The sequence below is a fragment of the Antechinus flavipes genome, chromosome 5 (genome assembly GCF_016432865.1).
Source record: "Antechinus flavipes isolate AdamAnt ecotype Samford, QLD, Australia chromosome 5, AdamAnt_v2, whole genome shotgun sequence".
In the NCBI taxonomy this organism is placed as follows: domain Eukaryota; kingdom Metazoa; phylum Chordata; class Mammalia; order Dasyuromorphia; family Dasyuridae; genus Antechinus; species Antechinus flavipes.
In genome coordinates this window covers 292822923-292849566 of record NC_067402.1, presented here as the reverse complement: position 1 = coordinate 292849566, position 26644 = coordinate 292822923, and the positions used below count along the sequence as shown (strand labels likewise).

Genomic DNA, 26644 nt, shown 5'->3' with positions numbered 1-26644 from the left:
AAGGAAGGGAATCACATCTTCTCCCCGTGGTCCAGAGGAGGACAGCCAACATAGTGGAGGACCTTAAATGAATCGAAGGCTTGGGGAGACCTCAAGGTGGACACGAGAGAAAAACTCCCTCTCTCTATTCAGTTATTTGCAGGGCCGCCACACTAAAGGATAATCAGGCTGTTTCTGTGTGGTCCTGAACCCGAAAGGATGGGCGGGAGTTACAGAATGACCAACTTGGGGCCAAAAGTCAGGGAAAATTTCCCAGCAATCCTCCTGGCCTGAGGGTCTGCGACTCCAGCTCCCCGGTCTGTGGTCGGCAGGTAGCTCAGCTGGTCCTCCTGTACCTCATCTATACCCATCCCCAGAAGGGGGTGTCCTTCCCCTTAGGTAGCTCTTGTCCAGTCAGAAGCTGGCGCCTCCCTGGGGCCCCCCACCCCCACCCCCACTTTGAGACTTGCCTCCACCATTCTTGGGAGACATGGCAGCTCCCACTGGCCCTGGAGGTGCCTCACTTGAGCCTCGTGCCAGGGTCTTCCCCTTGGAAAGCCCCGTTACCCCATTCCCCCTGCTGGGCTGGTTCTGCCTGCCCAGCTCTCAGGTCCCACGTGCGGCAGAACCTAGCACGTGGCCCCACTTTTCCTGGCAGGGTGACCAGCTCCGCCTACGAGCTCAGGTTCTCTCCCAAGCTCATGTTCAAGTGAAGAGCTCAAGTTTCCTTTGGGTGCACCGGGACCACGACAGCCATTTTCCACTCACCATAAGGGAACATTGTTCCCTTACAGCTGGAGAGCTTGGGTCAGATGGCCGGGTCGGCTGTCCTGTCCATGTGAACAGAGCTGGAAATGTTGACCCTGCCGGAGAGCCTGGATTTGGGTCACTTTCTGTTCAAACTCTGTTTCGCCTCGAAGGAACAGAGATGTCAAGAGTACGGTGCTGTCTCTGTGGGTGGCAATCATCCCTGTCTCCTCCCCCAGGGCCTTGCCTTGGTCTCAGGCTGGGGCAGGTGGTGCTCCCCAGGCGGCAGCCTCAGCCACTGGGACTGTGACACAATGGTCAGAGGTTTAGAGGTGGCTTTGGGAGCTATTGCAGAGACCTCACGGGATACCCGGGTGGCCCAGCTACATGAAACACGGCCAAGGGGATGCCATGGCCTGGGCCCTGGCACCCTCCAGAGAAGCTGGAACCTCAGGCGGGAGGGTCCTTCCCCTTAGGGAGTTCTCCCTTCTCATCTCGGTCTCCAAATCCCACCTAAAATCCTTCCTGATCCCCTTTACTGTGGAGCCTTTTCCCAAAATCATCTCCAATCTTCCAGATGTGTCTTGTCCTTGAGGGCGGGAACCATGCTTCTGTGCCTTTCTGGGTAGCCCCAGGGCCTAGCATCATAGGTGATTAATAATTGCCTTTACTTGATGTTGTGGAAGTTTAAAGGGAGGCTTTGGTGGAATATTGGAGAGGAGGCTGAGTTTGCCCTTTCCCAAACAGGACCCTAGGCAGGTTATTTATCCTTCAGACTAAGTTACACAACAGGTGCTGCCCTGCCTTAGGAAGGAGACTTTACCTCACACCCATGAAATTCTAGGTCAGGTTAGTTTAAAAAAATAAAAGGAGGGGGCAATGAAATCAGATCCTGGTCTTAGAGAAATTTTAGCTCATAAACAAGTGTGGGAACCATTGTTCATTCAAATACAGTTTATTCTGGTCCAGAGCTGCTGTTTTACTAAATCCCGTTGTTCGCAGGTGCCCACCACCATCACCGCTTGAGGAAGGCAGAGGAGACCTGAACGGGAAGGACTGCCCTCTTGTTGGCTATAGGGAATAAGGTGGGACCCAGCCAAGCCAGCTTCTTGGCAAAAATGCCCTGCTTATCACTACCAATGAAAGGAAAAAATTGGGAACCATCCACTCCCCATTAGTCTCAGAGGAGAGTCAGGGCATGGGGAAGCATTCGTCCCAGTGGCCCTGGAAAACACTGAGGCTTTCACAAGGACATTCAGCCCAACTCAGAGCCCATTCTATGAAGCATCATTCTGTCATTCACTAGCCTCACACATGCAAAAACTAAGCAGTTCTTGCTCTGAGGGAGCTCACATTCTGTTGGAGCTCACGTACACAGTTCAGTAATAGGAGAGGGGAATAAGCCCTAATAACTGAGGATATTAGAAAAGGAGATACAACTTAGAAAACTCCAGAGATTCTACTAAAAAGCTATTAGAATTAATTCATAACTTTAGCAAAGTTGCAGGATACAAAATAATTCCCCATAAATCCTCAGCAATTTTATACAGCATCAACAAAATCCAACAGCAAGAGACACAAAGAGAAATTCCATTCAGAATAACTGTTGATAGCATAAAATATTTGGGAATTTATCTACCAAAGGAAAGTCAGGAATTATATGAGCAAAATTACAAAAAAGTTTCCACACAAATAAAGTCAGACTTAAATAATTGGAAAAATATTAAGTGCTCTTGTATAGGCCAAGCGAATATAATAAAGATGACGATACTCCCTAAACTAATCTATTTATTTAGTGCTATACCAATCAGACTTCCAAGAAAATATTTTAATGATCTAGAAAAAATAATAAAATTTATATGGAAGAACAAAAGGTCGAGAATCTCAAGGGAATTAATGGAAAAAAAATCAAGTGAAGGTGACCTAGTTGTACCTGATCTAAAATTATATTATAAAGCAGCAGTCACCAAAACCATTTGGTATTGGCTAAGAAATAGATTAGTTGATCAGTGGAAAAGGTTAGGTTCACAAGACAAAATAATCAATAACTATAGCAATCTAGTGATTGACAAACCCAACGATCCTAACTTTGGGAATAGGAATTCATTATTTGACAAAAACTGCTGGGATAACTGGAAATTAGTATGGCAGAAATTAGGCATGGACCTACACTTAACACCATATATCAAGATAAGATCAAAATGGGTCCGTGATTTAGGTATAAAGAACGAGATTATAAATAAATTAGAGGAACATAGGATAGTTTATCTCTCAGACTTGTGGAGGAAGAAGAAGTTTGTGACCAAAGATGAACTAGAGACCATTACCAATCACAAAATAGAAAATTTTGATTACATCAAATCAAAAAGCCTTTGTACAAACAAAACTAATATAAACAAGATTAGAAGGGAAGCAACAAGCTGGGAAAACATCTTCACAGTTAAAGGTTCTGATAAAGGCCTCATTTCCAAAATAGAGAATTGACTCTAATTTATAAGAAATCAAGCCATTCTCCAATTGATAAATGGTCAAAGGATAGGAACAATTTTCAGATGAAGAAATTGAAACTATTTCTAATCATATGAGAAGGGTGTTCCAAATCACTATTGATCAGAGAAATGCAAATGAAGACAACTCTTGAGATACCACTACACACCTGTCAGATTGGCTAAGATGACAGGAAAAAATAATGATGAATGTTGGAGGGGATGCGGGAAAACAGGGACACTGATGCATTGTTGGTGGAGTTGTGAACGAATCCAACCATTCTGGAGAGCAATCTGGAATTATGCTCAAAAAGTTATCAAACTGTGCATACCCTTTGATCCAGCAGTGTTTCTATTGGCCTTATACCCCAAAGAGATACTAATGAAGGGAAAGGGACCTGTATGTACCAAAATGTTTGTGGCAGCCCTATTTGTAGTGGCTAGAAACTGGAAAATGAATGGATGCCCATCCATTGGAGAATGGCTGGGTAAATTGTGGTATATGGATGTTATGGAATATTATTGTTCTGTAAGGAATGACCAGCAGGATGAATACAGAGAGGACTGGTGAGACTTACATGAACTGATGCTGAGTGAAATGAGCAGAACCAGGAGATCATTATATACCTTAACAATGATACTGTTTGAGGATGTATTCTGATGGAAATGGATCTCTTTGATAAAGAGAGCTAATTCAATTTCAATTGATCAAGGATGGACAGAAGCAGCTACACCCAAAGAAAGAACACTGGGAAATGACTATAAACTGCTTGCATTTTTGTTTTTCTTCCCGGGTTATTTCTACCTTCTGAACCCAATTCTCCCTGTGCAACAAGAGAACTGTTCGGTTCTGCACACATAGATTGTATCTAGGATATACTGTAACCTATTTAACGTGTTAAAGGACTGCTTGCTATCTGGGGGAGGGGGTGGAGAGAGGGAAGGGAAAAATCGGAACAAAATTGAGTGCAAGGGATAATGCTGTAAAAAATTACCCTGGCATGGGTTCTGTCAATAAAAAGTTATTTTAAAAAAATTTTTTACATTAATCTAAAAAATAAAAAAATAAATAAATCTGAAGCAAGCACAATAATTAAGCTAATGGAGCAAGATAAATAAAAAGTCTTCTCTCCCTGTTTGCCTGCCTGCCTGACACTCTCACGTATAATACAGTGCACATATATGCATGCATGTATGTATACACACAGTGCTGCATAAGCCTCGACACTTTGGATCAAAACTAAGCCCACATCTCTCTGTATCCATGAACCTCTGAATAGAGGGAAAATTCACGATTATACTAAAAAGGTGATCAGGCTGCCATCGAGGCGCTGCAGTCCTGCTCCAGACTTCGTGACCCCATTAGGGTTTTCTTGGCAAGGATACTGCAGTGATTTATCATTTTCTCCAGCTCATTTTACAGATGAGGAAACTGGGGCAAATAAGATTAAGTGACATGCCCAGAGTCACACAGCTAGGAAGTGTTTGAGGCCGCATTTGAACTCAGGTTCTCAAGACTCCAAGCCTGGTGCTTTTCTCTCAATTGCCTGATTAAACTGTATTAAACTAAATAATTAGAATTAATAAAAAAGGAATAAAAATGCCAAATATCAAAAGATGACAAGAGCCCTTCTGGCTACACCACTAGGGGGCATGTTTCCTGGAGAGTGCGCACGCGCACACATTCACAGACACACACACTTATACATTCCGCACACTCAGACACACTCAAAAACAGTCACACACTCACACTCAGACACACATAGTCAAAAACATTAAGCATGTGAGCGCCCCTCGTGAACTATGACTACGGAGCTCTGATGCTTGGCTGGGGAAGAAGTTTGGGAAGACGTGTCAGCGGACTCGAACTCATGTCTGTGGGGGCGCGCGCGCGCACACACACACACACACACACAGACACACACACACACACACACACACGAGTCTACACTGCAACTCCTCCATCAAAGTCATCAAATGCCTCCAGAGAAGACGGACCGGAGGAAGGCGGGGCGGACCCACGTGCGCCTTTGTGGCGTCATAAAGATCCAGGGGCGTGTCCTAGAAGCTCCGCCCCCCCGGAGCGAGGCTGAGGCGGCGGGGCGCTCTGCCCAGAGCTGAGAGCCGGCCCGGCCGGGCGTGGGGGCGGGAAAACGCCAAGGCCCGCCCCCTCCCCGCCGTGGTTGATCCGATGCGGAGGCCCGCCACCCGGGCCGCTGTGGATTTGAGCGGTGACGGCGGGAAGGCGGAGCCTCCACCGCGGGGCCCTCTATTGGTAGAGGGGCGGGGCCCCGCGGGCGGTACACGGGGCCGATTGGCCGGCTCCTGGGCCGGGGGGCGGAGCCCTTCCGCGGGGTGGGGAGTGGTGGACTCCCGGGCTCGGGGCCGGGGCACTGCGGAGTCCCGGCCCCTGGGCTCGGTAGTGGTGGTGAGCCGAAGTAGGGGCTCTTCGACGGGGCAGCCGTGGGAGGGCTGGAAAGCCGAGCCGCGGCCCCTAGGCTCCGTATTCGTGGTGGGCCGGAGCGCCGACCTCTCCCCGCCTCCGCGAAGACGGGAATGCCGAGCTCCGCCCCCAGAATCCGGGGCGCTCGGAAGTTTCGGAGGAACAGCGCCCCGGCCTGCTCTGCGGAACGTTTCGGACCACAGGCCTCGGAAGACAGCGGCGCACCCAGTCAGCCCGCGTCTGGGTGCCAGGCCCGGTCCCCAGCCCGTGTCTCAGCCCTGGAGGCACGGGGCGGGCAGCACTCCCGGCCCGCGAGGGGAGGGCTGGGGGCCGGCCCAGCTCACCGGAGGTGCCGGCGTGAAGGGAAGACGCAGCCCCGCCCCGGGGGACCGCCATCGGCGGGAGGGCCGAGCCCCGCCCCCTCAGCAAGGCGATTGCTGGGAACCGGGGGAACGTCCCACTAGCCCGTTCCTCATTCCGAGGGGAACTTCGACCGTCCGTCACCGGCGTGAGGGCGGAGCCACCTCCCTTCGGCTGGGGGAAGGCCGAAAGGCGGAGCCTCCCCGCATCAGCTCATTATTGGGTGGGAGACCAAGCACCGCCCCCTCAACTCGCCAATGGTCTGAGGGAGCAACATCGTCCCTTCGTAACGGCGGCGGACGCAAGGCGGGACCTGCCTCCTTCAGCTCCCTATTGGCTGGAAGACCAAGTACGGCCCCCTCGACTCGCCAATGGTCTGAGGGAGCAGCATTGCCCCCTCGTAATGGCGGCGGACGCAAGGCAGGACCTGCCTCCTTCAGCTCTTTATTGGCTGGAAGTTCCAGCACCGTCCCCTTGGACCGCCCTTCTTGTGGGCTGGGGGTCAGGGTCCAGTCCCCCGGACCTAGCCGGATGCGAGGAGCCGAGCCTTCCTTGCTCAGCTCCTCCCCGTTCGGCCGCAGCAGTCACACCCCCGCGGTCCATTCCCGCTGGGCGGGGCCTGTATCCTCCCAGTCCTTCCCGGGCCGCTCCAGTCCCGGCCCGGCCGCTCCCCATTGGTGGAAGGACGAAGGCCCGCCCCTAAGCCGAAAGGTCAGGCCTCCCTCTCCACGTTTCTCCTGGTTCGGGCGACCCAAATCCAATCCTTCGTGGCCTCTCTCCGAAGGCAACTTCTCCCGGCCAACCTCGCCTCCAGGACTCCTCACGGGAGGGCGGGAGGAGCCCGGACCCAACTTCCTCTGGGAAGTCCCGGGGGGGCGTGGCCCGGAGTTTCTTTCAGCCCAGCAATGTTGGTTGAGAGGGGGAAGAAGAGCCCCGAGTCCCCCTCTGACCAGAAGGACCTCGCAGCCCGTTTTAGAATCCACACTATTCCGCCACCAAGACTGGCCGAGCCCCGATGTACGAAGCTCCGCCGCCTTCGATCACTATTGGAGAGATAGTCCCGCACGGGACCCTCCTCTATGTGATGTGTGGAAGGCGGAGCCCCGCTCCCAGGAATCTCTGCGGCTGGGACAGAGAAACCTCGCCTCTTTTTCTCCTTATTGGCAGGACGAGGGAGTTACGTTCACTTACAGGGGGGACAGTTGCAGAGCCAAGCCCCGCTCCCCAGACCTTTTTTTTGGAAAGCGAGGTTTCGCTCCTTCTCCTCCATATTGGGGAGAGGGCGGAGCCACGGGCCATGAACTTGGAGATCCCTGGAAGTTCTCGGATCGCCCCATAGATTCTCTGTTTGGAAATCGAGGTTCCGCCCCCTCCGCTCCCTATTGGCTGGAGGGCGGAGCCACTACCACTCAGCTCGGCGACAGTTGGAGGTCGCAGCCTCGCCCCCTAGACTTTGTTTTGCTCGGGAAGAGGAGCCCCGTCCCTTCTGGTCCTTATTGGTTAGAGGGCGGAGCTACCTTTTCTCCGCTACGGAGTGGATGGAAGGCGGAACCGCGGCCTACGGACTTTGGGCTGTTTGGTAAACAAAGTCCGGGCACTGACCCTTCCTATTGGTTGGAGGGTGGAGCCGCAGCCCCTCCTCTCGGAGATGGTTGGCGGACTGAGCCCCGCCCCCTGGACGCGGACCTCTGGGCTCCGTATTGGTTAGAGGGAGGAGTGCCGCCGGGTCCGGGATGCGGGATTGGTCGCAAGCAGGAGCCGCGCTCCCTGAACTCTGTGCCGTTTGGCTGGCGTACTGCCGCCCCCTCGGCTCGATCTTTTTCTGACAGCAGAGCTCCGGACGTAGGACTCGATATTTTCTGGGATGCGGAGCCCCGCCCGGCACGCTCTTCGGCCTTGGGAGTGCAAAGGCCCGCTCCTCAGGAAGCCTGGTCTCTGAACGGCCAGCCCCGAGCTCTCGAGTTTCGTTCGAGCACGGAGACCCGCCCCTTTACCCCGCCCCGTTTGAAGAGCTCGACTTCTGGCGTCGAGTCCGAAAGTTGTAGAAAGACGAAGTCCCTCCCCCAGGCCCCGTAACGATGACGTTTACAGGGTTCGGATTGGCTGTCGCGAGAAGACCCGCCCCCGAACCGAAGACGTAGCGATGGGCGGGCCCCGGGGCTGCGCAGTGCGAGCGGGCCGCGGAGGTGAATGGCAGCGTCCGCCTCTCGCTCCGCCGCCCTGCGCCGCCCGCGCTTGCTGTTGCTGCCGCAGCTCCCGGGGGCCGCCCGGCCCGGCCCGCGGCCGCGCCTGTGCTCCTCGGGGCCGCTCATCATGCAGCCGCCGCCCGCTGCTCGCGGCTGGCTCTCGGGCCTGCGCTTCGACAACCGCGCCCTGCAGATGCTGCCCGTGGAGGAGCCGCCGCCCGGCGGAGACCCGGCCCCTCGGCCCGTGCCGGGCGCCTGCTTCAGTCGCGTCCGGCCCTCTCCGCTACGCGAGCCGCGTCTCGTAGCGCTGTCCGCCCCAGCGCTGGCGCTGCTCGGACTGGGCCCGCTGCCGCCGCCGGCGCCGCCCGGTGCCGGACCCGAGAGAGAAGAGGAGGTGGAGGAGCAGAAAGAGGAAGCCGAGGCCGGGGGAGCCATCTCCCGCCGCCGCCGCCCCGCCTCCGGGGCCGAGGCCGAGGCGGAGCTGTACTTCAGCGGCAACGCGCTGCTGCCCGGCTCTGAGCCCGCAGCGCACTGCTACTGCGGCCACCAGTTCGGCAGCTTCGCGGGGCAGCTGGGCGACGGCGCCGCCATGTACCTGGGCGAGGTGCTGGGCCCGGACGGGCAGCGCTGGGAGCTACAGCTCAAGGGCGCCGGCCTCACGCCTTTCTCCAGGTAAGCTCGAACCCCCGACCCCGTGGGCTCGCCGAGGGGCCCTGATCCCCGCTCCCGCCGGTCGGGTGACCCCCCAGCATATGTGCCTGTCAAAAGGGAACTCCCTCCCCCCTTCAAATATGTGGCCGGCACGGATATCCCACTTGAATTTGAGCATCTTGACTATAGGAAAAGGTGTCTGGTTCCTGAGCCCTCACACCCTCCCCGACTTGCCCCCAGCCCCGCGTTTCTCACCCCTTCCTGTGCCCTAGCATTTGACTGGCTCTCTCTCCTCTCACCTGCCTCGCTGATTGTGCTAGGAAGGGGGGGAATACCCACTTTACTCCTTTTCCCTGAGGGATTTGGCTTTTTTTGGAGATGCGGGACTTAGGGTCTGTCTGGCCCCTAATTTGACAGGAAACTGAGGCCTGCAGAAGGGTAGTGAGTTCAAGGAGAGGATGAGACAGTGATACATCTTGTTCTGACACAACTCGATTCCCTTCACAAAGGCCTCCCTCCTGGGTGATCATCATGTGTCCCCCTCGGAGGGCCCGCTGCCCTGCTGTCTCAGGCTTCTGCTTCCTCTTAGTCTTGGGACATTTCTGCTCCTCCTTCCCTTCCTAAGCCACATTCAGCCACTTGTTTCCAGCACATACTCTGTCTCTAGCTTGAGTTCTCTTGGGAGAGAATCCCAAATACTGATTGAGAGCACCTGGCCTGGGTTTGCAACTTTGCAAGTAGATGACCTCTGAGCCTCAGTTTACTTTTCTGTAAAATCTGCCCAACTGTGAGGGAAGTGCTTTGTGAACCAGGATAGACTCTGGAAATGTGAGCCGTTTTAACCACAGGCTATCGCATTCTGTCCTTTCTGACCAAAGATCAACATGGTTTTCTATATGAGCAGCAGGTGACAAATTTAAGGAATCAGATTTCACAGGTTTCTTTGACTTTTCTGCCAGTTTTTGTTTTCATTCTGTCAGTGAAACTTCTGATTGCTTCTGAAAACCCTCAGCGGAGGTCTCTTTGCCTGGGATGGAGGCAACCCTGAATCTTAAATGCTATGCCAACTGTTTACAAAAGCACTGCTGGTCTCCCTGATATCCCAGTAGAAATTGAGCACCTTGACAATAGCAATAGTGTGTCTGCTGCCTGACATCTCACACACTAACCTTGGTGACTTGGGTTAACTACCCAGTGGTTCCCCAGTCTGCCAAATAGATGAGCTCCCCCCAGCCAAACTGGGGGTGCTTGGGGGGCTGCTGTTTGCTCCTCGGTCAGGTGCCTGTGGTTAGAATGGACAAAGCCCATTACAGACGTTCAGGAAGATCGTTCTTGTAGGATTAGTCTGAATGGCTGCCAGATTCTGGCTTAGGATTCTGAAATCTCACCTGGGATAAGAACTAAGTCCCTTTGTCTCAGGGTCAGCTAAAACGGGGGCCAAGGGGAGTTTGTCTTTGCCAGTGTCTGCCAAGGCTCAGGGCTCCATGCTGAGCCAGGTCACACCTTGGCCAGTCCCTCTATTTGAACCAATGAAGCTTCTCTGGGTAAATGTCACAGGGAGAATTTCTACATGGATTCTCCAAGATCTCAGCATTCCCGGGAAGTTCTGTTGGTAAGAAAGCAAGTGGAGGCAGAGAGTAAAGGAGTGATGGACCCTAGCTGTCTATCACCAAGTGGTTTTCTGGATAACTGAGGCCTGGGATTTTGCTTGTGTGTATGTTGTGCCCCCTCTCCCCTGCATCGCTTAATGCTGGACATTTTTGAAAGATTGGGCATTTGGCAGAGAGATAAGATTAATCTGCTTGGTCTGCAGGTGAAAGCCTGAACCTGGGCTTGGCTTCCTCTGCACTGGAATTGTCCCAGAGTGCATTGGGTTTGGGAGCGAGTTCCTTTGTGATATAGAGTATTCCAGCAGAGACCAAAAGATGACACATTAGTGAGGTTCCTGCTTTGGGAAGAGGCTTACATAATCCCCCAGGTTTATTTTCTTGGATGGATTGATCCCTGTGGCACAGGACAATCCTTGGCTGCCCCAGAAGCCTGTTTGTTCTTGTTTATTTTAGGATTCAGATTTGGAAGGGATTTTAGAAATTGTGTAGTTCAGAGAGAAAAACTTGAGGCCCCAGAAATGTGGGCAGACAAGTGATTCTTCTGAGGAACCGCCTGGGTTCTCCCCCCTGCCACGTTTAGGTCCTCGCCTGGGCTTTGGCCTGGTTTTTTGGGGAGGTGCGTCTGCTACAGCTTTTTAAAATGGGAATACGGGCCGTGGCCTTGGGGTCAGAGCAGGTGGAAGCGGGAGATGAGCCCTTTTAGCTGCGGGGATAAATATTCCACCATCCCTTTGTTTCCCAGGCAAGCCGATGGCCGGAAAGTCCTGCGCTCCAGCATCAGGGAGTTCCTGTGCAGCGAAGCCATGTTCCACCTGGGCATCCCCACGACCCGGGCGGGCTCGTGCGTGACCTCCGAGTCCAAAGTCATCCGGGACATTTACTACGATGGCAACCCCAAGTATGAGAACTGCGCGGTGGTGCTGCGGATAGCCTCGACTTTCCTGAGGTAAGGGTCGAGACCCACCTCGGGCTAACTCTGGGATCGGCTGGTCTGGATTCTGGCCCAGGCCCAATGCCACCCTCCAAGACCGAAGCGCCCTGGGCAGGCTCTGAGGGGGAGTATATGCTGCCCCCTCCCCCCAGTGGGAGATGGTGCTGGGAAGACCTTGGGGAGGTCTGCTACAGCATGGCCAGGTTAGGGTTCCATCGTCTCCACCAAGGTCAGCTTGGCTCCTGGCTTTGCTGGGCCCGGGACCCCCTAATTCAGTGATCGGGGCATGCAGTTATGTAATAAGCAGGCACGGGGGGAGGGCAGGCCAGCCTGGCCGCGGAAGGGGGCCTTGTTGATGCTTGAAAGCCGAACGAGGTCGGCGTTAGCCGTGACATTGAACCTCCCTTATCGCTGGCTGCTGATCCGGCGCCAGCTGCACGGGCCGGCACGAGCCCGGGGCCTCTGATGCCAAGGAGAGGTGTTACTAATTAAAGAGCTGCTCAGGGCCTGCCCGGCTTTCTTGGCATGGAATCTGGAGGAGGCCCAAGGGAGCCCAGGAGCTGGAACGTGGGGGGAGGCCCTTCTCTCCTCCCTCTGGCCAGGGAGAGTCCCTGTAAAGACTGACTTCACTTTACCCCCCCAAGGGAGCTTCTGGGCTCCTTCCCCTCTCCTAAGTTGTGGGTCCCAGGTGGTGCCTGAGCTGTGGCTGCTTACAGAGGGGCTGCCGTCCTCACAGTCCCTTTTTCTCCTCCCAGGTTTGGCTCTTTTGAGATTTTTAAGCCCCAAGATGAACACACAGGGCGCAAGGGCCCCAGTGTGGGCCGGAATGACATCCGGATCCAGATGCTCGACTATGTCATTGGCAGTTTTTACCCAGAAATCCAGGCGGCCTTTGCAGAAGACAGCGTGCAGAGGAATGCAGCCTTCTTCCGCGAGGTGGGTAGGGGTCCCTCATGTAGCTTTTCCCTCCCTCCTCCTGCAGACCTTTTGCCCAGGTTTCAGTGAGTTTTTGTTAAGCATTGTCCCCCTGGGACTTAAAGGGCTCAGGAGACCCTCTGCGCCTCTGCTGGAGGAGCCTGAGACCTGGAGCCGGCTTCTTGCAGGGGAAGGCAGGACACTCTGGCAGCCTCAGGAGTTGAGCCAGCCTGGCCGGGCAGTTGTCCCAGAGTCCTCTCTGGTGCTCAGATGACCTCGGCCAGGCCCCTCCGCCCTCCAGGGCTGCAGCAACAGCACCTGCCTCTCCTGGGGACACCGGCTTGAAAATCCCATTAGGACAAACCAAGGATAGATAGAAAAGATGAGGAACTCTTTGTTTTCAATAGCCTGAGGCCTCTGAATTATTGCTGAAGCCTTCAGCGTCTTTATTATCAAGTGCCTGCTGTGTATTTGGCCAATCAGTAAATACAAGACACACACAAGGGAGCTGAGGGATAGACATGGGTCTGTGTTTACTGATAGTGGGCAGTGCTCTCCCCACCTCTGAGAGTTTGGGACTGAGATCCTCTCTTTTGGGGGGACTCCTGAACCTAGGGGATCCCTCCCTCCTTCCTGGGCAAAAGGACTAGGTGGAGAGCAGAGGCCACCAGGCCACTTTTTAGGAAGGAGCCATCTCTGAGGGGTGGGACAGCTGGCAGGCGCACACTTGGGGGTCCTCCAGGGAACCTCCCTGGGAAACAGCCTCCTCTTGAGTTTTTCCCCATGGGGGCCGCATCCCCTTGGCTCTTGCTCATGCAGAGGGGCACCGGGCCGGCCCTTCCAGCCGCTGTGGGCAGCGTGATGGGCTCAGGGGAGGGGAAGAAAGGAGAAAAACTAGAGTGGCCTGCTTGCACCAAGATGGACCCAAGCAGAAGCCTGCTCTGAAGCCGGGCGGTGACCGTGCCCTTCCCTTTGACCAGGTCACTCGGCGCACGGCGAGGCTGGTGGCCGACTGGCAGTGCGTGGGCTTCTGCCATGGCGTGCTCAACACAGACAACATGAGCATCGTGGGACTCACCATTGACTATGGGCCCTTTGGGTTCATGGACAGGTGAGGCACTCCTCCCCGGGGCCCGGGGATCCCCCACGCTGGCCAGGACAGGGCGACTCATTGCGACTCCCCGGCCAGGTACGACCCCGACCACATCTGCAACACCTCGGACACGGGGGGCCGCTACGCCTACAACAAGCAGTCCGAGGTGTGCAAGTGGAACCTGCAGAAGCTGGCCGAGGCCCTGGTGCCCGAGCTGCCCCTGGAGCTCAGCGAGGCCATCCTGGAGGAGGAGTACGACTCTGAGTTCGAGAGGCACTATTTGCACAAGATGAGGCAGAAGCTGGGTCTGGTCCGGCTGGAGCTGGAGGAGGACCGGGAGCTGGTGTCCGCCCTTCTGGAGACCATGCACTTCACAGGTCAGTGGGGCCGGGGGCCGGGGGAGTGACTCCGTCGGAGCCAGGGCCTCTGCCCCCAGAAGGCTCCCGGCACCCACGGGCCTCCTTTTGGATTCCAGGGGCAGATTTCACAAATACTTTCTACTTACTGAGCTCCTTCTCGGTGGCCCTGGAGCCCAGCCAGGACGCCCACTTCCTGGACCAGCTGGCTCAGCAGTGCGCCTCCTTGGAAGAACTGAAGCTGGCCTTCAGGCCGCAGATGGATCCCAGGTAGTTGCCCTGTGTGGCCCAAACGGCGTCCTGAGCACGGGGCCTCGGACCCTCCCATCTGGGTGTCCCTAGAACGCTTTGCCTGCCTCAGCTTCCTCCTCTGCAGAGTGGGAATGCTGCAACCCTTCCCTCGCCTCCGAGTGGTGGGGGTCCCAAGCGCCTATCTGTTGGGTCTGCTTAGGGCGTCTCTGAGGGACCCCCGAGGGAGCTGGGAAATTCTTTCTGTCCCTTGTTGACGACTCTTCAGGGCAGAATAATGACATTCACTGGAGGCAACTTTAGTCCTCTACAGAGGACATGTGAGCCTCCAGCCCATTAGACTTCTTATCACCGTTTATTAGATGAGGAAACTGAGGCAGGCAGAGAGGTTAAGCTGGACTCAGATTTTTGTGGCTCCTGGAGATCTGAGTGTGGAAGCTAGTTTCCTAGCAGTGAGCTTTGTGCTGTGCTTTGTGCCCAGGCTGTGGGGAGTTATACGGGAGGCTGTCTCCCCACACCCCAGGGAGAGGGAGAGACACTGGGTTGTTTCCTTTAGTCCCTGTTGGGTGGCTGGCAAGAGAAAGCCTCTGGGATGTAGAAGTGTGGCCCTTGTGGAGCCTATGCACCCCCTCTCTAGCCCGAGGAGGGAGTGCCTGAGCAGGGTCTTGGAGGACTCTGGGCACAACAGGGAGAAAGCTGCCTTGGAAAGCCAGTCTGCTCTTTGTGACAGCAGGACAAGGTTGGGGAGGACAGACTCGATTACTGAATCATGGTGGCTGGAGAGAAGCAGGGGAGGGATCAAAGTGAACCCAGGGAAGGGGCTACACCCCAGGGGCCACTCCATGGGAAGGGACAAAGTAGGACTAGACACCAATGACTTAAGGAAAGGTGAGCCCGAGGCTGTGGGAGTGAGGGAGAGTGCGGGGAGGCTGACCCGGCAAAGGTGAGCTCTGAAGCCGGGCCGGGGTGTGCCCGGGAGCCCCAGCAGGTCACTAGTGAGTAACTTTAGACAAGAAAGGAAAGCTGCTCATTACCCACAAGCTGCAAGGGGGGGGGGGGGAGCACAAGAGTTGTGGACAGGGCCTGGAGAGGTGGAGGGGGGGAGAGAGGGGCTCTACTTTCCCTCTGAGCTTGGAGGTGGGAAGAGCAGGTCTGGGGGGCCCAGGCAGCCCCACTCCCTGATTTCCCTCAGCAGTACCCAGGGTGAGGAGCATGCGTGGGCCTGGGCTACACCCCATCTCTTTGCTCCTAGGCAGCTCTCTATGATGCTCATGCTGGCTCAGTCCAATCCGCAGCTCTTTGCTTTAATCGGAACCAAGGCGAGCATCAATAAGGAACTCGAGCGCATCGAGCAGTCCTCCAAGCTGCAGCACTTATCGCCCACCGAGCTCATCAGCCGAAACCGGGAGCACTGGGAGACATGGCTCCAGAGATACAGGTGAGCTGGGGGGAGGGAGGGTAGAGGGGGGGCGCTCACCTCTGGGCTCCAGGCCCTGTGCCCATCCTCCAGGACAGCATAAGCCCTTGAGGGTCAGCTGCACCTAGCCTAGTACCTGGTAGACAGGAGGTGCTTAATCAGTGTTTGGGGAGCCAGGGCTGGCATCCAGCGTCCCTCCGTGTGATTCCAGAGCCCGGTTGGAGAGAGACGCGCAGAGCACAAGTGGCCCGGACACGTGGGGCGTGGAGCGCGTCAGAGTCATGCGCTCCAACAACCCCAAGTACGTGCTGAGGAACTACATCGCCCAGAACGCCATCGAAGCGGCGGAGCAGGGAGACTTCTCAGAGGTATGGGGGGGAGCTGATGGGGGGGGGGGGGAGGGGGAACGCCATGTTCCCTGCTTATGGCCTGCTCTCTTCCACCTCCCTGTGCAGGTGAGGAGGGTGTTGAAGCTGCTGGAGAAGCCCTACTCTGAGGACTGGGAGGCGGCCCTGGACACGGCCCTGGACATAGAGGCCGCAAGTCCAGCAGAGGCCGCGCAGAGCGGGGAGGCCTCAGGCGGCAGCCGCCCATCCTACAGCAGAAAGCCCCCACTCTGGGCCGCAGAGCTGTGCGTGACGTGATCTTCGTAACCGCCTTGGGGGTCTTTTCCCACCAAGGCTGCTCTGGGCACGCTGAGCCCCTGAAACGGGCCATTGGGCAGCTTTGGTTGGTCCCACCACACCTCAGCCCCCTCTGGTCTTTTCTCCATGAAGGCAAAGACATCCAGTCAGTTCTGACCTGTCTTTGTCTGATGGCAGCTCAGCAGCCCAGCCCCCTGCACTTCCCTCTCTGGCTCCGTCGGAGCCCTCGCTTCCCCCTTTGCCTTTCTTTTGAAGCTTCACGGAATGACATTTATTTCTGGTGGATGCAGATCTGCCTCTCGTGAGGGGACTTAAGACTGGAGAGGGGGACAGGACCCTCTACCTGCCCCGGAAGAGGGCAGCCCAGCCGCCACCTTCTTTACCTTCAGTTCCTTAGAAAGAGACACTTGGCCCACAACTAGGAAAGTATGGCTAACCTCGGTGAGGGGAAGGGGGCCACCCCGGCTGCTTGCTCCTGTCCGCCCAACAGCCCCCCTCCAATAAATGGCTCAAGCTGACTGCCCCCCGACCTGGCCGGGGTGGGGAGCTGCCCGGGACAGCCCCACAGGGGTGCCGGAGCCTTTATTAAGTGGCTATTTACAGAGAAGAAAGTGAATTCTATTATACAGCACTTCTTGCCTGGGGCTCATGTGTCTCTGTAGTAGTTGTTGAAGTTAATTCTCAGGAGAAAGTCTTCAAGATGGGGCTGGTAGCCTCGGTTCACCAGCTTGGTGACCACTGCAGGGAAGAAAAGGAGGCAGGGTTTGTGCCCCGGGGCGACAAAGGCCCCAAAGCCCACCAAAGATGACTCTCCCAATCCCCTGTCCTCACCTTTGAAAAGAAAGTGAGAGTAGTACTTGAAGGTGCTGTAGGACTGCTGCATGAGGGCAAAGTTGGGGTGCACGGCCACCTGCTGGCCGCCATCATAGGTCCAGGCCTGGGAGATGAGCTGAGTGCGGAACTTAAGGATGAGGCTAAAGATGCTGTGGATGACGTTCATGACGGGGGCAGCCTTCTCTGTCAGCAGCCCCCTGGGGTGGGGAGCAAGCGGAGGTGAGGTCAGGGTTCCCCAGCCAGGCCCTCTGCTCCTATCTGCACCAAGGAGGGCCTTTCAACACAGGCCTCCATCTCCCATCCCAGCTGTGCCCATGGGGGTGGCTTGGTCTCCACTGGGCCCTCCCTCTGCTAAGAGACCCATCATCCTGTGCTAGGGCAGCCCTTCAGGCCAGTGGTCTCCTGGGCCACCAAGTCCCCGGGCGTAGCTGCCAGGACCTTGCCCACTAAGCGTCCCACCCCTCCTCACCGTCCAACTGGTCACAGTGTCTCTGCTTCCTCTCCTTTACCTTCGTCTGACCTCATCCCACCCAAACTGCTCGCCAAAATGGCTGATGAGTCCAAGTTGCCAAATCCCCCCACCTTTCCTCCATCATTCTCCTTGATCTTGCTGCATGCAGCACTTAACCACTTCCTGGGTGTCCTCCCCCTTCCACTGTAGAAGCTCTGTCCTGGGCCCTCAGCTCCCTCTGGACCACTTCACTGGGTGAGCTCGTGGGTCTTTCCTGGCCCTGGGTACGGATCCCTCAGACCCACCTGTCCTGCCCAGCCTCTGCTGACCCCCCAGCTCGCCTCTCCCATCGCCGGGTGTCCAGGAGAATGTGCCCCAAACCCCCTTTGCCTGGGCCCCTTCCCTCTACTGCAGAGAGTGCCCTGCACTCTCGCCAGCATCTTGGACCCTCACTGTCTCTCAGTCCCACCTACAAACCGGCCAAGGCCACTCTGACCCTGCTCGGATGCAACCCCTGCAAGAGCTGCTGGGGAGGGGAGGGGGGTGCTACCTGCCTCCAGAATCTCCCTGCTCCCATCATTTAGCCACCAAAGCATGGCTTTGACCACATCACCCCTGCTCAAACTCAGTCTTGGGGACATGGGGTCCGTTCCAGGGACACCAGCCACTCCTGACTCCATTTCTAGCCCCTCCCTCTTGCAGGAAGACTCCTCCAGCCCCTCTTAATTCTAGTGCCTTCCCTCCATGAGTTCCTGTTTATCCTGGACCTAATTTGCATTTGCTCCTTTGCACGTTTTCTGTGTCCATCCTGCCCCCCCTTTCTGCCCCATTAGACTCCCTGAGGGCAGGGTCGGGCACACAGCAGGCACTTAACAGATGCTTCCCACTGACTTGAATTCTGCCCAGCTTTCCTTCTGGGCCAGCACACTGGCGAGTGCAAGCAGTTTCCTGTGGCACTCCTGGGCAGACACTGGCACCTTTGAAATCCAGGGCCACTGATGCGCGTAATGGACAGATCCCTGCGCTTGGGGTCAAGGAGACCCGAGTGCAAACGCGGCCTAAGATATTTACTGATGGTGTGCCTGACCAAGTCACTTCACCTCTGTCTGCCTCAGTTTCCTCCACTGAAAAACGAGCGTAACAGTAGTACCTACCTCACAGGGTTGTTGTGAGGCTCAAATTAAATATCTGTGAAGTGCCTAGCACACTGCCCGGCAAAGTAGGTGTTTAATAAAGGCTTATTCCCTTTTGCGCGTGGGAGAGAAAAGCCTCTTTCCTGCCGCCCCGAGAACCCCCCCACCCCCTGCTCTTTACCTGAAGATGGCTTTGTTGAGGTACTCGGCGTGAGTGCGGTGAATCTCCTCCAGGTTGCTCACAGAGGACAGCTTGTTCCCAAACTCGCGCCACGTGACATGCAGGATCTGGTTGGCGATGTAGCCCTGGATCACCTTCACAAAATGCTGCATCTCGTGTTTAAAAAGCTGGAGCTGGCGGAACTGGACCGAACCAGACGCGTGGTTCACCAACGCTGGAGCCAACAGAGCAGAAGAGACCTTAGCCGCCCACCTCCGGGTCTGCATCCCCGGCTGCTAGCCCGCGGCAGGCCCCAGGGCCTTTACCTGTGCGCTTCAGGTGGAAGCACACGTCTTTCAGGGTCCACATCATGTGCTTCAGCTGCAGCAGGAAGGAGAAGATCTTGTTGTATTTATTCAGGCAGCTTTCCGTGATGACGATGTTGAGGGGCCAGTCAACCTGAGGAGAGGGAGAGAGACCCAAGGGTGGGCGCTCAGGCAGGTGGAAGCCCTTGGGCACAAGGCCCAAGCTAAGGGCCTTTCAACACAGGCCTCCATCTCCCATCCCAGCTGTGCCCATGGGGGTGGCTTGGTCTCCACTGGGCCCTCCCTCTGCTAAGAGACCCATCATCCTGTGCTAGGGCAGCCCTTCAGGCCAGTGGTCTCCTGGGCCACCAAGTCCTCGGGCGTAGCTGCCAGGACCTTGCCCACTAAGCGTCCCACCCCTCCTCACCGTCCAACTGGTCACAGTGTCTCTGCTTCCTCTCCTTTACCTTTGACCTCATCCCACCCAAACTGCTCAGATCAAGAGACCGAACATGCCACGAGTGAGCCTGCCAGTTCTATCAGACATTTAAAGAACAATTCCAGGACTAAAGGAATCTTGCCCAATCTTGGACGCAGATATGGTCTCGGTACCTGAAGCACAAAGAAAACTCTAGAACAATTTTCCTGATGAAAAGTTTAAACACGAGCATGGAAATGAGAAAACTCTTGCAAATGCCATACACTAACAAAGCCGGACTTACACTAGGAATTCTGAGTTGGTCCAAAATTCTCAAAAATGAGGAGCGTGGACTGGCCGTATCAATAACTAAGCCAACAAAAATGGTATTTCAGTAAATACAGAAAAAGGTTTTGACAAAATACTGTTACGCAGAATAAAGACAAGAATAAACGGAGCTTTCTTTAAAATGCAAAGTGTCTAAAAGCATCAGCAAACATCATGTGTGAGGGGATAACTTAGAGGCCTTCCCAGGAAGATCAGGGGGAAGCAAGGATGCCGATGATCACCCTTCTTCAAGGTGAGACTAGAAATGGGCGTTATAGCAATAAGATGAGAAAAAGAGATCGAAATGTAGGCAACAGAGACAGCAAACTCACTTTTTATGGAAGATTCAGAGAATCAACTAAGCCAGTCACAACAATTACTTCAGAGCAAAGTCATAGATAAACCCACCCAAACCAATCGCTTTGTTCTCTAGATTCCCCAACAAACCCAGCAGGAAGAGATAGAAAATTCCACTTAAAAGAACCATATATGATATAAAACCCTGGGGAGTCTGCCTACTCGGATACATACGGGAACCACGTAAACACTAGTATAAAACATTCTCCACACAAAGACATCTAAGTAATTGTAGAGAATTTCAGGAATAAATATTCCTTGGCTTCTTGGATAGACCAGGCCAATAATAAAAACAGGACTATGGTCTAAATTAATTTCCTTAACTCAACACCATATCAATCAAATTACAAAAGAGATTTGCAGAGTTAGGAAAATCACAAAATTTATCTGGAGGAACAAAAGGTCTCAAGACTATCAAGGAAATCAAGGAAAATTTTAAAATGGGAAGGGTCCAGCAGGATGGGATCTCCAAGTATACAGAAAAGCTATACTCGGCAAAAGCAAGAAATAGGTTGTTCATTGGAATAGATGGGAGGGGGAGGGGGGAAGAGGGGAAATGACATGGGAAAAAATTCAGCACTGCAGTCCAGTGTTTGACCAACTCAAGGATCCCAGTGCGGGCAAGAGCTCACACCAGCAGAACCTGCAAAGGGATCTGGGGGAAACTGGGCACAGCCTGGCAGGGAATCGAGTGAAGCTTTCAGAACTTCAAGATGGAGATGGGCCGACTCCAACAGGGCCACAAAGCCCCCAGGACGTGGCCCAGATTATCTAGGGGGGCTTCACTGTGCTTGGGCAGCTTCCTCCCCAAGGGACTGCTCCCTTCCCTATCCACTACCACAACAGGGACTCTGTGTCCTCCCTTGTTGGTAAGCAAGGGATGGACATACGGGGTTTCCATCAATGCCCCCATTACATTCAGATGGAGGTAACAACTGGCAGGTACAGTCAGAAGTTGTGGGGATGACTTGTCTCCTTAAACACCAGGATTTTACCGGAGCAGAGAGACACTCGGAAATGAAGAGGAAGGAGGGGATGTAAGAACAGGAGCGCCGCCATGTACCTTGTACCTCAGCTCGAGGCAGCTCAGGGCGTCGGGTGCGTTGGCGGTGAACACTTCTGGCAGGTACTTAAGGGCAAAGGAAAGGTTGGCAGCAAGCTTGGTGTCCCCGTGCAGGCTGTACTGCAGGGCTTTGGTGAGGAAGGAGTTGAGCACCAGAGGGTTCAGGAACTCCCCGGGGGTCTGCCCAGAGCCCAGCTGAAAGAGAAGCCGAGATGTGGCACTTGGCAGGGGCCACCATGAGGGGGCTGTAGCCCACAGTCTCTGCAGAGACTAGCAGAGAGACCCAGACCAACAGCAGCCAATCCTCAATAGCCCATAAAGCCTCCCCCACAGGGCAACAGAGCTCAAGACCTGCTCTCTGTGTCAGCGGCCCCTGAGCCCCTTCCTAGAGCTGAGGGCTGAGTAACCAGTGCCCTGGGTCCCACGGCTGGGAGGCCCCGTGTCCCTTAGTTAGGCCCTCTACCTCCCTGGGCCTGCCCTGGGCTGGACTTGATCCCTCCACAGCAGGCTCTTGCTCTCCTGGGCTTGGTCAGGACCCGACCCCACCCCCCTCCCCCAACAGCTGTCCTCTGGCCTCTCCCGCTGGGTCCCTTCTCTGGGCCCAGTCTGGTCTGCAGAACCCCCACCTCCCCCGCTTTCCCCCCCACCTTCTCAAAGAGCAGGTCACTGAGAGACTGAGCAAACTCGCCGTCCTCCATGAGTAGAAAGTGCCTCAGGGCCTCGAAGTGCTTTTCTAGGCTGAGCTCCACAAAGAAGTAATCGACCACGGCCTTGTTCACCAGGGACACGCTGCGGGGAGAAGCGCGCTACGGTCAAGGCCGGGCCCGGCCTTGGGACGCGAGGGCAGAGCCGTGGCCCAGACAGCGGGGCCTCAGACCCCCCACCCCTTCTCTGCTCCAGGGCCCGGGCGCTCAGACAGCCAGAGAAGCTACGGAATTCTCCCCGACCCCCAGAGGAAGCCTCTCCCCCCGAAGCCCGGGCAGACACGTACTGAGAAACCAGCGGCGCCGTGATGGAGTGCTTCATGAGCACGGGGAGGGTCAGGAGCTCACTCAGCTGAACCGAGGTCTCGTCCGTCGCCGTGGGCCCTCGGGGATCCATGGGGAAGGAGAAGGGTCTGGGAATGATGTGGCGCAGCAGGTGGGACACTGGAGGCTCCGCTGCAGGAGAGGGAACCCAAAGGCTCAGCTGGGTCCGCAGGCCTGGGGTGCTCCGAGGCCCGTCCCGCAGCCCCTGGCCCAGCCCGGGGTCACTCACACATCAGGCTGTAGCTGTCCTGGTACTTCTCGAGGCAGTACTGGTCAGACAAGGCTTTCAGGTAGGCCTGCTCCCAGGCACAGCCTTTGGCCCCATCCTTCGCCTCCTCGGGGCTGGCGGCCATGGTCGGGGCTTCTGCTTCTTTCTTTGGGAAAACATCAAAGCAGAACCGCGCGGCTGTGGCTGTGGGCCTCTCCTGGGGGACCCTGCCTGCGCCCACCTGGGAGGCGCTCGGGCCCTCGGTGCCAGAGCAGTCACCTTCCAGGAAGTACAAGGTACTGCCTGGAACCAGCCCAGGCCAAGGTCATTACCATGGGGGCCTCTGGGCTGCAGAGAGGAGGACCCTTCCCCAGGGACAGATAAAGAGTCACCAAGGGCCTAGCCCAGAGAATAGGGGACTTGGGGGAGAGGGCAGGGTGGAAAAGGGCACCAGATAGCGGGGCCTCAGACCCCCCCCACCCCTTTGGCTCCACCCTGCCAAAGCTAACTCAGAGTCCCTGCTCCCAGCCGGCTGCAGCTCAGGCTTCGGCCCCCTTTACCTGTGGTCCAGGAGGCTGATTTGGGGAGACATCCTCACTCTCGTCGCTCGTTACGTCTGAATCTGGAAAAGCCAAATGGGGCCGTCGCATTCAGGATGTCCTTCCCCTTCCCCAACCCCTGCGTCCAGCACTCCCACATTTGAATCCACCACCACCAGCCTCTCCGGAGCCGTCTACAGGCTTTGTGGGGTCTCGGTTTCCTCTCTGTGCCTCCCAATACCAGAGTCCTGGCTGTGTGAGAGACCTACTTCCCTGCCAGTGGGCAGACCTGGCCTGAGAGGGGAGAGGAGATCCCCTGGCACCGAGGAGCCCCCCTGAACTGCTCTGGGGCCTCAGTGTGGCCTCTGTCCCCCTGGTTCCCCCCACCCCAGTTTTGCCCTGGGGGCTTCATGAGCAAACCAGGCCAATCCTTCATAGGGAGGACAGAGGGGGCTGGCAGGGGTAACAACCCCCAGGAGGAGAAAACCAGGCCCCTGGAGAGGCGGCAACTACGGCTTCCTTAACAGTCCGAATGCCACAATACCAGGTGAGGTGAACAAATGCTGGGTGCCTACCGACAGCCGGCCTCTCCCCTGCCTTGACGGCCGGCCTCTCCCCTGCCTCGATGGCCGGCCTCTCCTCAGCTTCCCCTGCCGTCTGTGGGACGAGCTCCTGTCCTGGGTCACCGGCTTCGGCAGCCGAGGCCGAGGTCCGGGGCACTTCGCCCCCCTGCGGAGGCTGGTCTGGGACCGGGCAGCCCAGCTCCCTGTTGTACAGGAACCACTGCATGGTGGAGGTGGCGGCAGCGGGGACCGTCTGCCTGGGCAGGGGCTTGGGAGAAGGGGGGGACTCCCGCTGGCCCAGCTGAAGACTGGACTTTGAGACGTGGCCAAAGGCGCTGCCCTGTGGCCGGGGGCCCTCGGCCTCCAGGGTGAGGTCGCCCAACTTTAGGTGGGACTGAGAGGCGTGGCCGTGGAGGTTCCAGCGGGGCCGAGCAGAGACCACCTCTGACACGTAGGCCCCCAGGGGGATGCTGCTGTCCGACACGTGGCCGTGGACGCTCCCTCGGGGTGGGGCCGCCTCCACATCAGCAGTGTACTCGCCCATCTTGATGTGGGAGGTGGAGACGTGGCCGTGGACATTCCACCTGGCCCTCGTGGTGGGGGGGACCGGCGGCTCCGGGACCGACTCTCCCAGTTGGATGCTGGAGTCTGAGGCGTGACCGTGGAGGTTCCAGCGGGGTCGGTGGCGCGTGTCCCCGGGTGCCGGGGGTGCTCTGTCTGCGTGGGCCTCGGCCGTGGCCGCGGAGCGGAGGATAGTGTTGAAGTCATAGAGCTGCTGTGGGCCGTCCTCCTGCTCCGCCACCCCGCTGGGAGCTGCAGGGGGCAAGTCCAAGGAGATGGTCTGCAGCGCTGCTTCCAGCAGGGCCGGGGAGCCCGAGGCAGCGGGCAGCTGCTCTGGGAGGGGCTTGGGCAGAAAATCGTCCATGTCCAGGCTGGAGCCTGGCAGCTTGGGCTCCAGAGTGCGGTCATCTGGGCCCACCTTCTCCGGGCCCACCTCCTCCGGGCCCACTTTCTCCAGGCCCACCTTCTCCGGACCCGCCTTCTCCGGGCCCACCTCCTCCGGGCCCACTTTCTCTGGGCCCACCTCCTCTGGGCCCTCCTTCTCAGACTCCATCTGTTCTGCTGTCCAGGTGCCCACTGAGGGCGGTGGCCCCTGCGTACCCTCGCCAATGTTCTCTGAGCACTGCCCAGCCTAGAATGGAGACAGAGGCTGACGGTGTGAGCAGGGCGGCATGGGGGATTGGGACGAGACAAAGGAAAGCCCTGAACACGGATGGAGTGAACCTGAACTCGTGCTCAGATCTACACACGCCAGGGTAGGACCCCCAGGACACGTTCATGACTGGCTGGGCCCCCTCAGCCCCCACCGCCAGCTTCCCAGGGTGGAAGCCCTCCTATTCCCATTCTGCCCATCGCCGGGCCTGATCTCAAAGCTCAAGAGGGCCCCTTGCCATCACTGGGTCGGTCCTTGACACTCACGCTTCACTTCCTATCCCAATGAAACTGGCAGTAGCACAACAGTGGGGAAGAGGGGGAACAGGAACATGACAGTAAATAGTGGGGGCCAGTCATCCCAGACAGCAAAGACCGAAGCCCCCGGCACTGTGGGTCAGCACCACATACACTCTGCCAGCCTGCGCATGGAGGGCTGGGGAGCAGAGGACTAGAGCTGGGATCTCTGATCCAAGAAGGTCCAAGGGACTGAGGGAGCTTCAGATGACCAGGCCCAAGGCTGGTGGCTCACCTGGACCCCGGGCTCTCCTCCAGAGGCATCCACGTGACTGGGAGGACGGACACCGGGGAGGATGTCAAGCTTTTCCCTGTACTTTCCTTCAGAGACGTTCTGAAGCATCTCCTGAAATCCAGAACAGAGGACAGCAACAGACCGATGCTTTCTAGCACGTGTAGGTTTACCGAGCGCTCTCTTCCAGTCCTTGGATCTTTGTTCCGAATATATGATAGGCTTGGCTAGTTGTTCACACTAGGTGGCGCTCCCTCCAGGAGCCCGTAAGCCATTTCCCCAGCACCCACCCCAGGGTCTGGCACAAATGCAGCCACACGAGCGACCCGCTGATTTGCTGGCTCGGGCCTCTTTTCAGACTCTCATCTGCACCCAGAATAGAGTGGAAGCTCATCATGGACAGGGGCACCCAACTTAGTGCCCAGCACAGGGGAGCAGGCGCTTAAAAACTGACTGCCTCCTTGAGGGATTTCCTCACAACAGCCCTACAAGATAAAACAGGACAAATATCACTATGCCCATTTTACAGATGAAGAGACTGGGGTTGAGAGAAGTCACAGGACTTGCCCGTGGTCACCAGCTGGGACTGACCCTCGTTTGGTGACTATACGTGACCCTCCAGGCGTCTGAGCTGACGCTACCTGGATGCGTTTCTGGTCTTCCAAGAAAAAGTTCAGCCGGGCCGTCTCCAGCTTGTGCCTCCGGATCTTCCAGAGAGCCCGCTGCTCGCGGCGAGCGGCCTCCTCCGACAACTTGCTGTAGTGGTCAATTAGGTCCTGCCTACAGGGACAGAGCAGAGACAGAGAGGCCTGATGCATCCCTGCATGAGAAAGCACAGCCCCAAGACTCTGTGCCCTCAAGAACATGTATATTAGAATGGGGGAGGGGAGAGATACCCCACCCCCAAGAACAGAGCATCAAAGACACATCAAATAAATCCTCCAAAGGGCAGGGAGGGACCCAGGCAGGAAGGGCTGGGAAATTATGAACTCCAAGCTCTACACTAAGTCACTTTCTTTTTTAAAATAATATTTTTCCCCAAGTACATATAAAGACAAATTTTAACCTTCATTTTTAAAAATCCTGACTTCTAAATGCTTCCCCTTTCTCGCCTCCTCTCCCTTTAAGATAAACCTACAGTAATTCACATGCAATCAGGTAAAACAGATTTCTGTATCAGTCATGTCAAGAAAGACAACACAGACCAAAAAAAACCAAAACCAAAAATAAAATCCATACACACACACACACACACACACACACACAACTTTACTAGTTTGCTTTGATCTGCATTCAGTCTCCTTCAGTTCTTTCTCTGGAGGCTTTAGTACTTTTCCTCTTGAATCCTTCCAAATCTTCTTGAAACATTGTATTGCTGAGAAGAGCTAAGTCATTTCCAGTTGATCATGGTACATTACAATGTTGCTCTTACTGTATATAATGTTCTTCT

General features: G+C 56.0%; 2 protein-coding genes across 3 annotated transcripts in view; one reads left to right on the top strand and one right to left on the bottom strand.

The window, feature by feature from the left end:
* The first annotated feature begins 8113 nt into the window (after positions 1-8113).
* On the top strand, positions 8114-16698 carry SELENOO (selenoprotein O). Its single transcript, XM_051962608.1, has 9 exons — positions 8114-8873; positions 11205-11408; positions 12149-12329; positions 13289-13419; positions 13498-13778; positions 13877-14027; positions 15259-15444; positions 15635-15791; positions 15879-16698. The coding sequence occupies exons 1-9, from the start codon at positions 8206-8208 to the stop codon at positions 16074-16076; spliced, it is 2157 nt and encodes a 718-aa protein (XP_051818568.1). The 5' UTR covers positions 8114-8205; the 3' UTR covers positions 16077-16698.
* The window catches only part of TUBGCP6 (tubulin gamma complex associated protein 6), a 36398-nt gene continuing 26336 nt past the window's right edge, over positions 16583-26644 (bottom strand). The window contains exons 15-26 of one of the 2 annotated variants that reach the window (XM_051962606.1): positions 25836-25974; positions 25198-25308; positions 23466-24645; positions 22912-22973; positions 22373-22517; positions 22107-22275; positions 21763-21904; positions 21116-21310; positions 18972-19104; positions 18667-18880; positions 16899-17098; positions 16583-16805 (exon numbers count right to left, since the gene is read on the bottom strand). In XM_051962606.1, the coding sequence (XP_051818566.1) occupies positions 16714-16805; positions 16899-17098; positions 18667-18880; positions 18972-19104; positions 21116-21310; positions 21763-21904; positions 22107-22275; positions 22373-22517; positions 22912-22973; positions 23466-24645; positions 25198-25308; positions 25836-25974 (2782 nt within the window). In that variant the 3' untranslated portion in view covers positions 16583-16713. Of the gene's footprint in view, positions 16806-16898; positions 17099-18666; positions 18881-18971; positions 19105-21115; positions 21311-21762; positions 21905-22106; positions 22276-22372; positions 22518-22911; positions 22974-23465; positions 24646-25197; positions 25309-25835; positions 25975-26644 lie in introns of those variants that run through there. The other variant, XM_051962607.1, reaches the window with a different exon arrangement.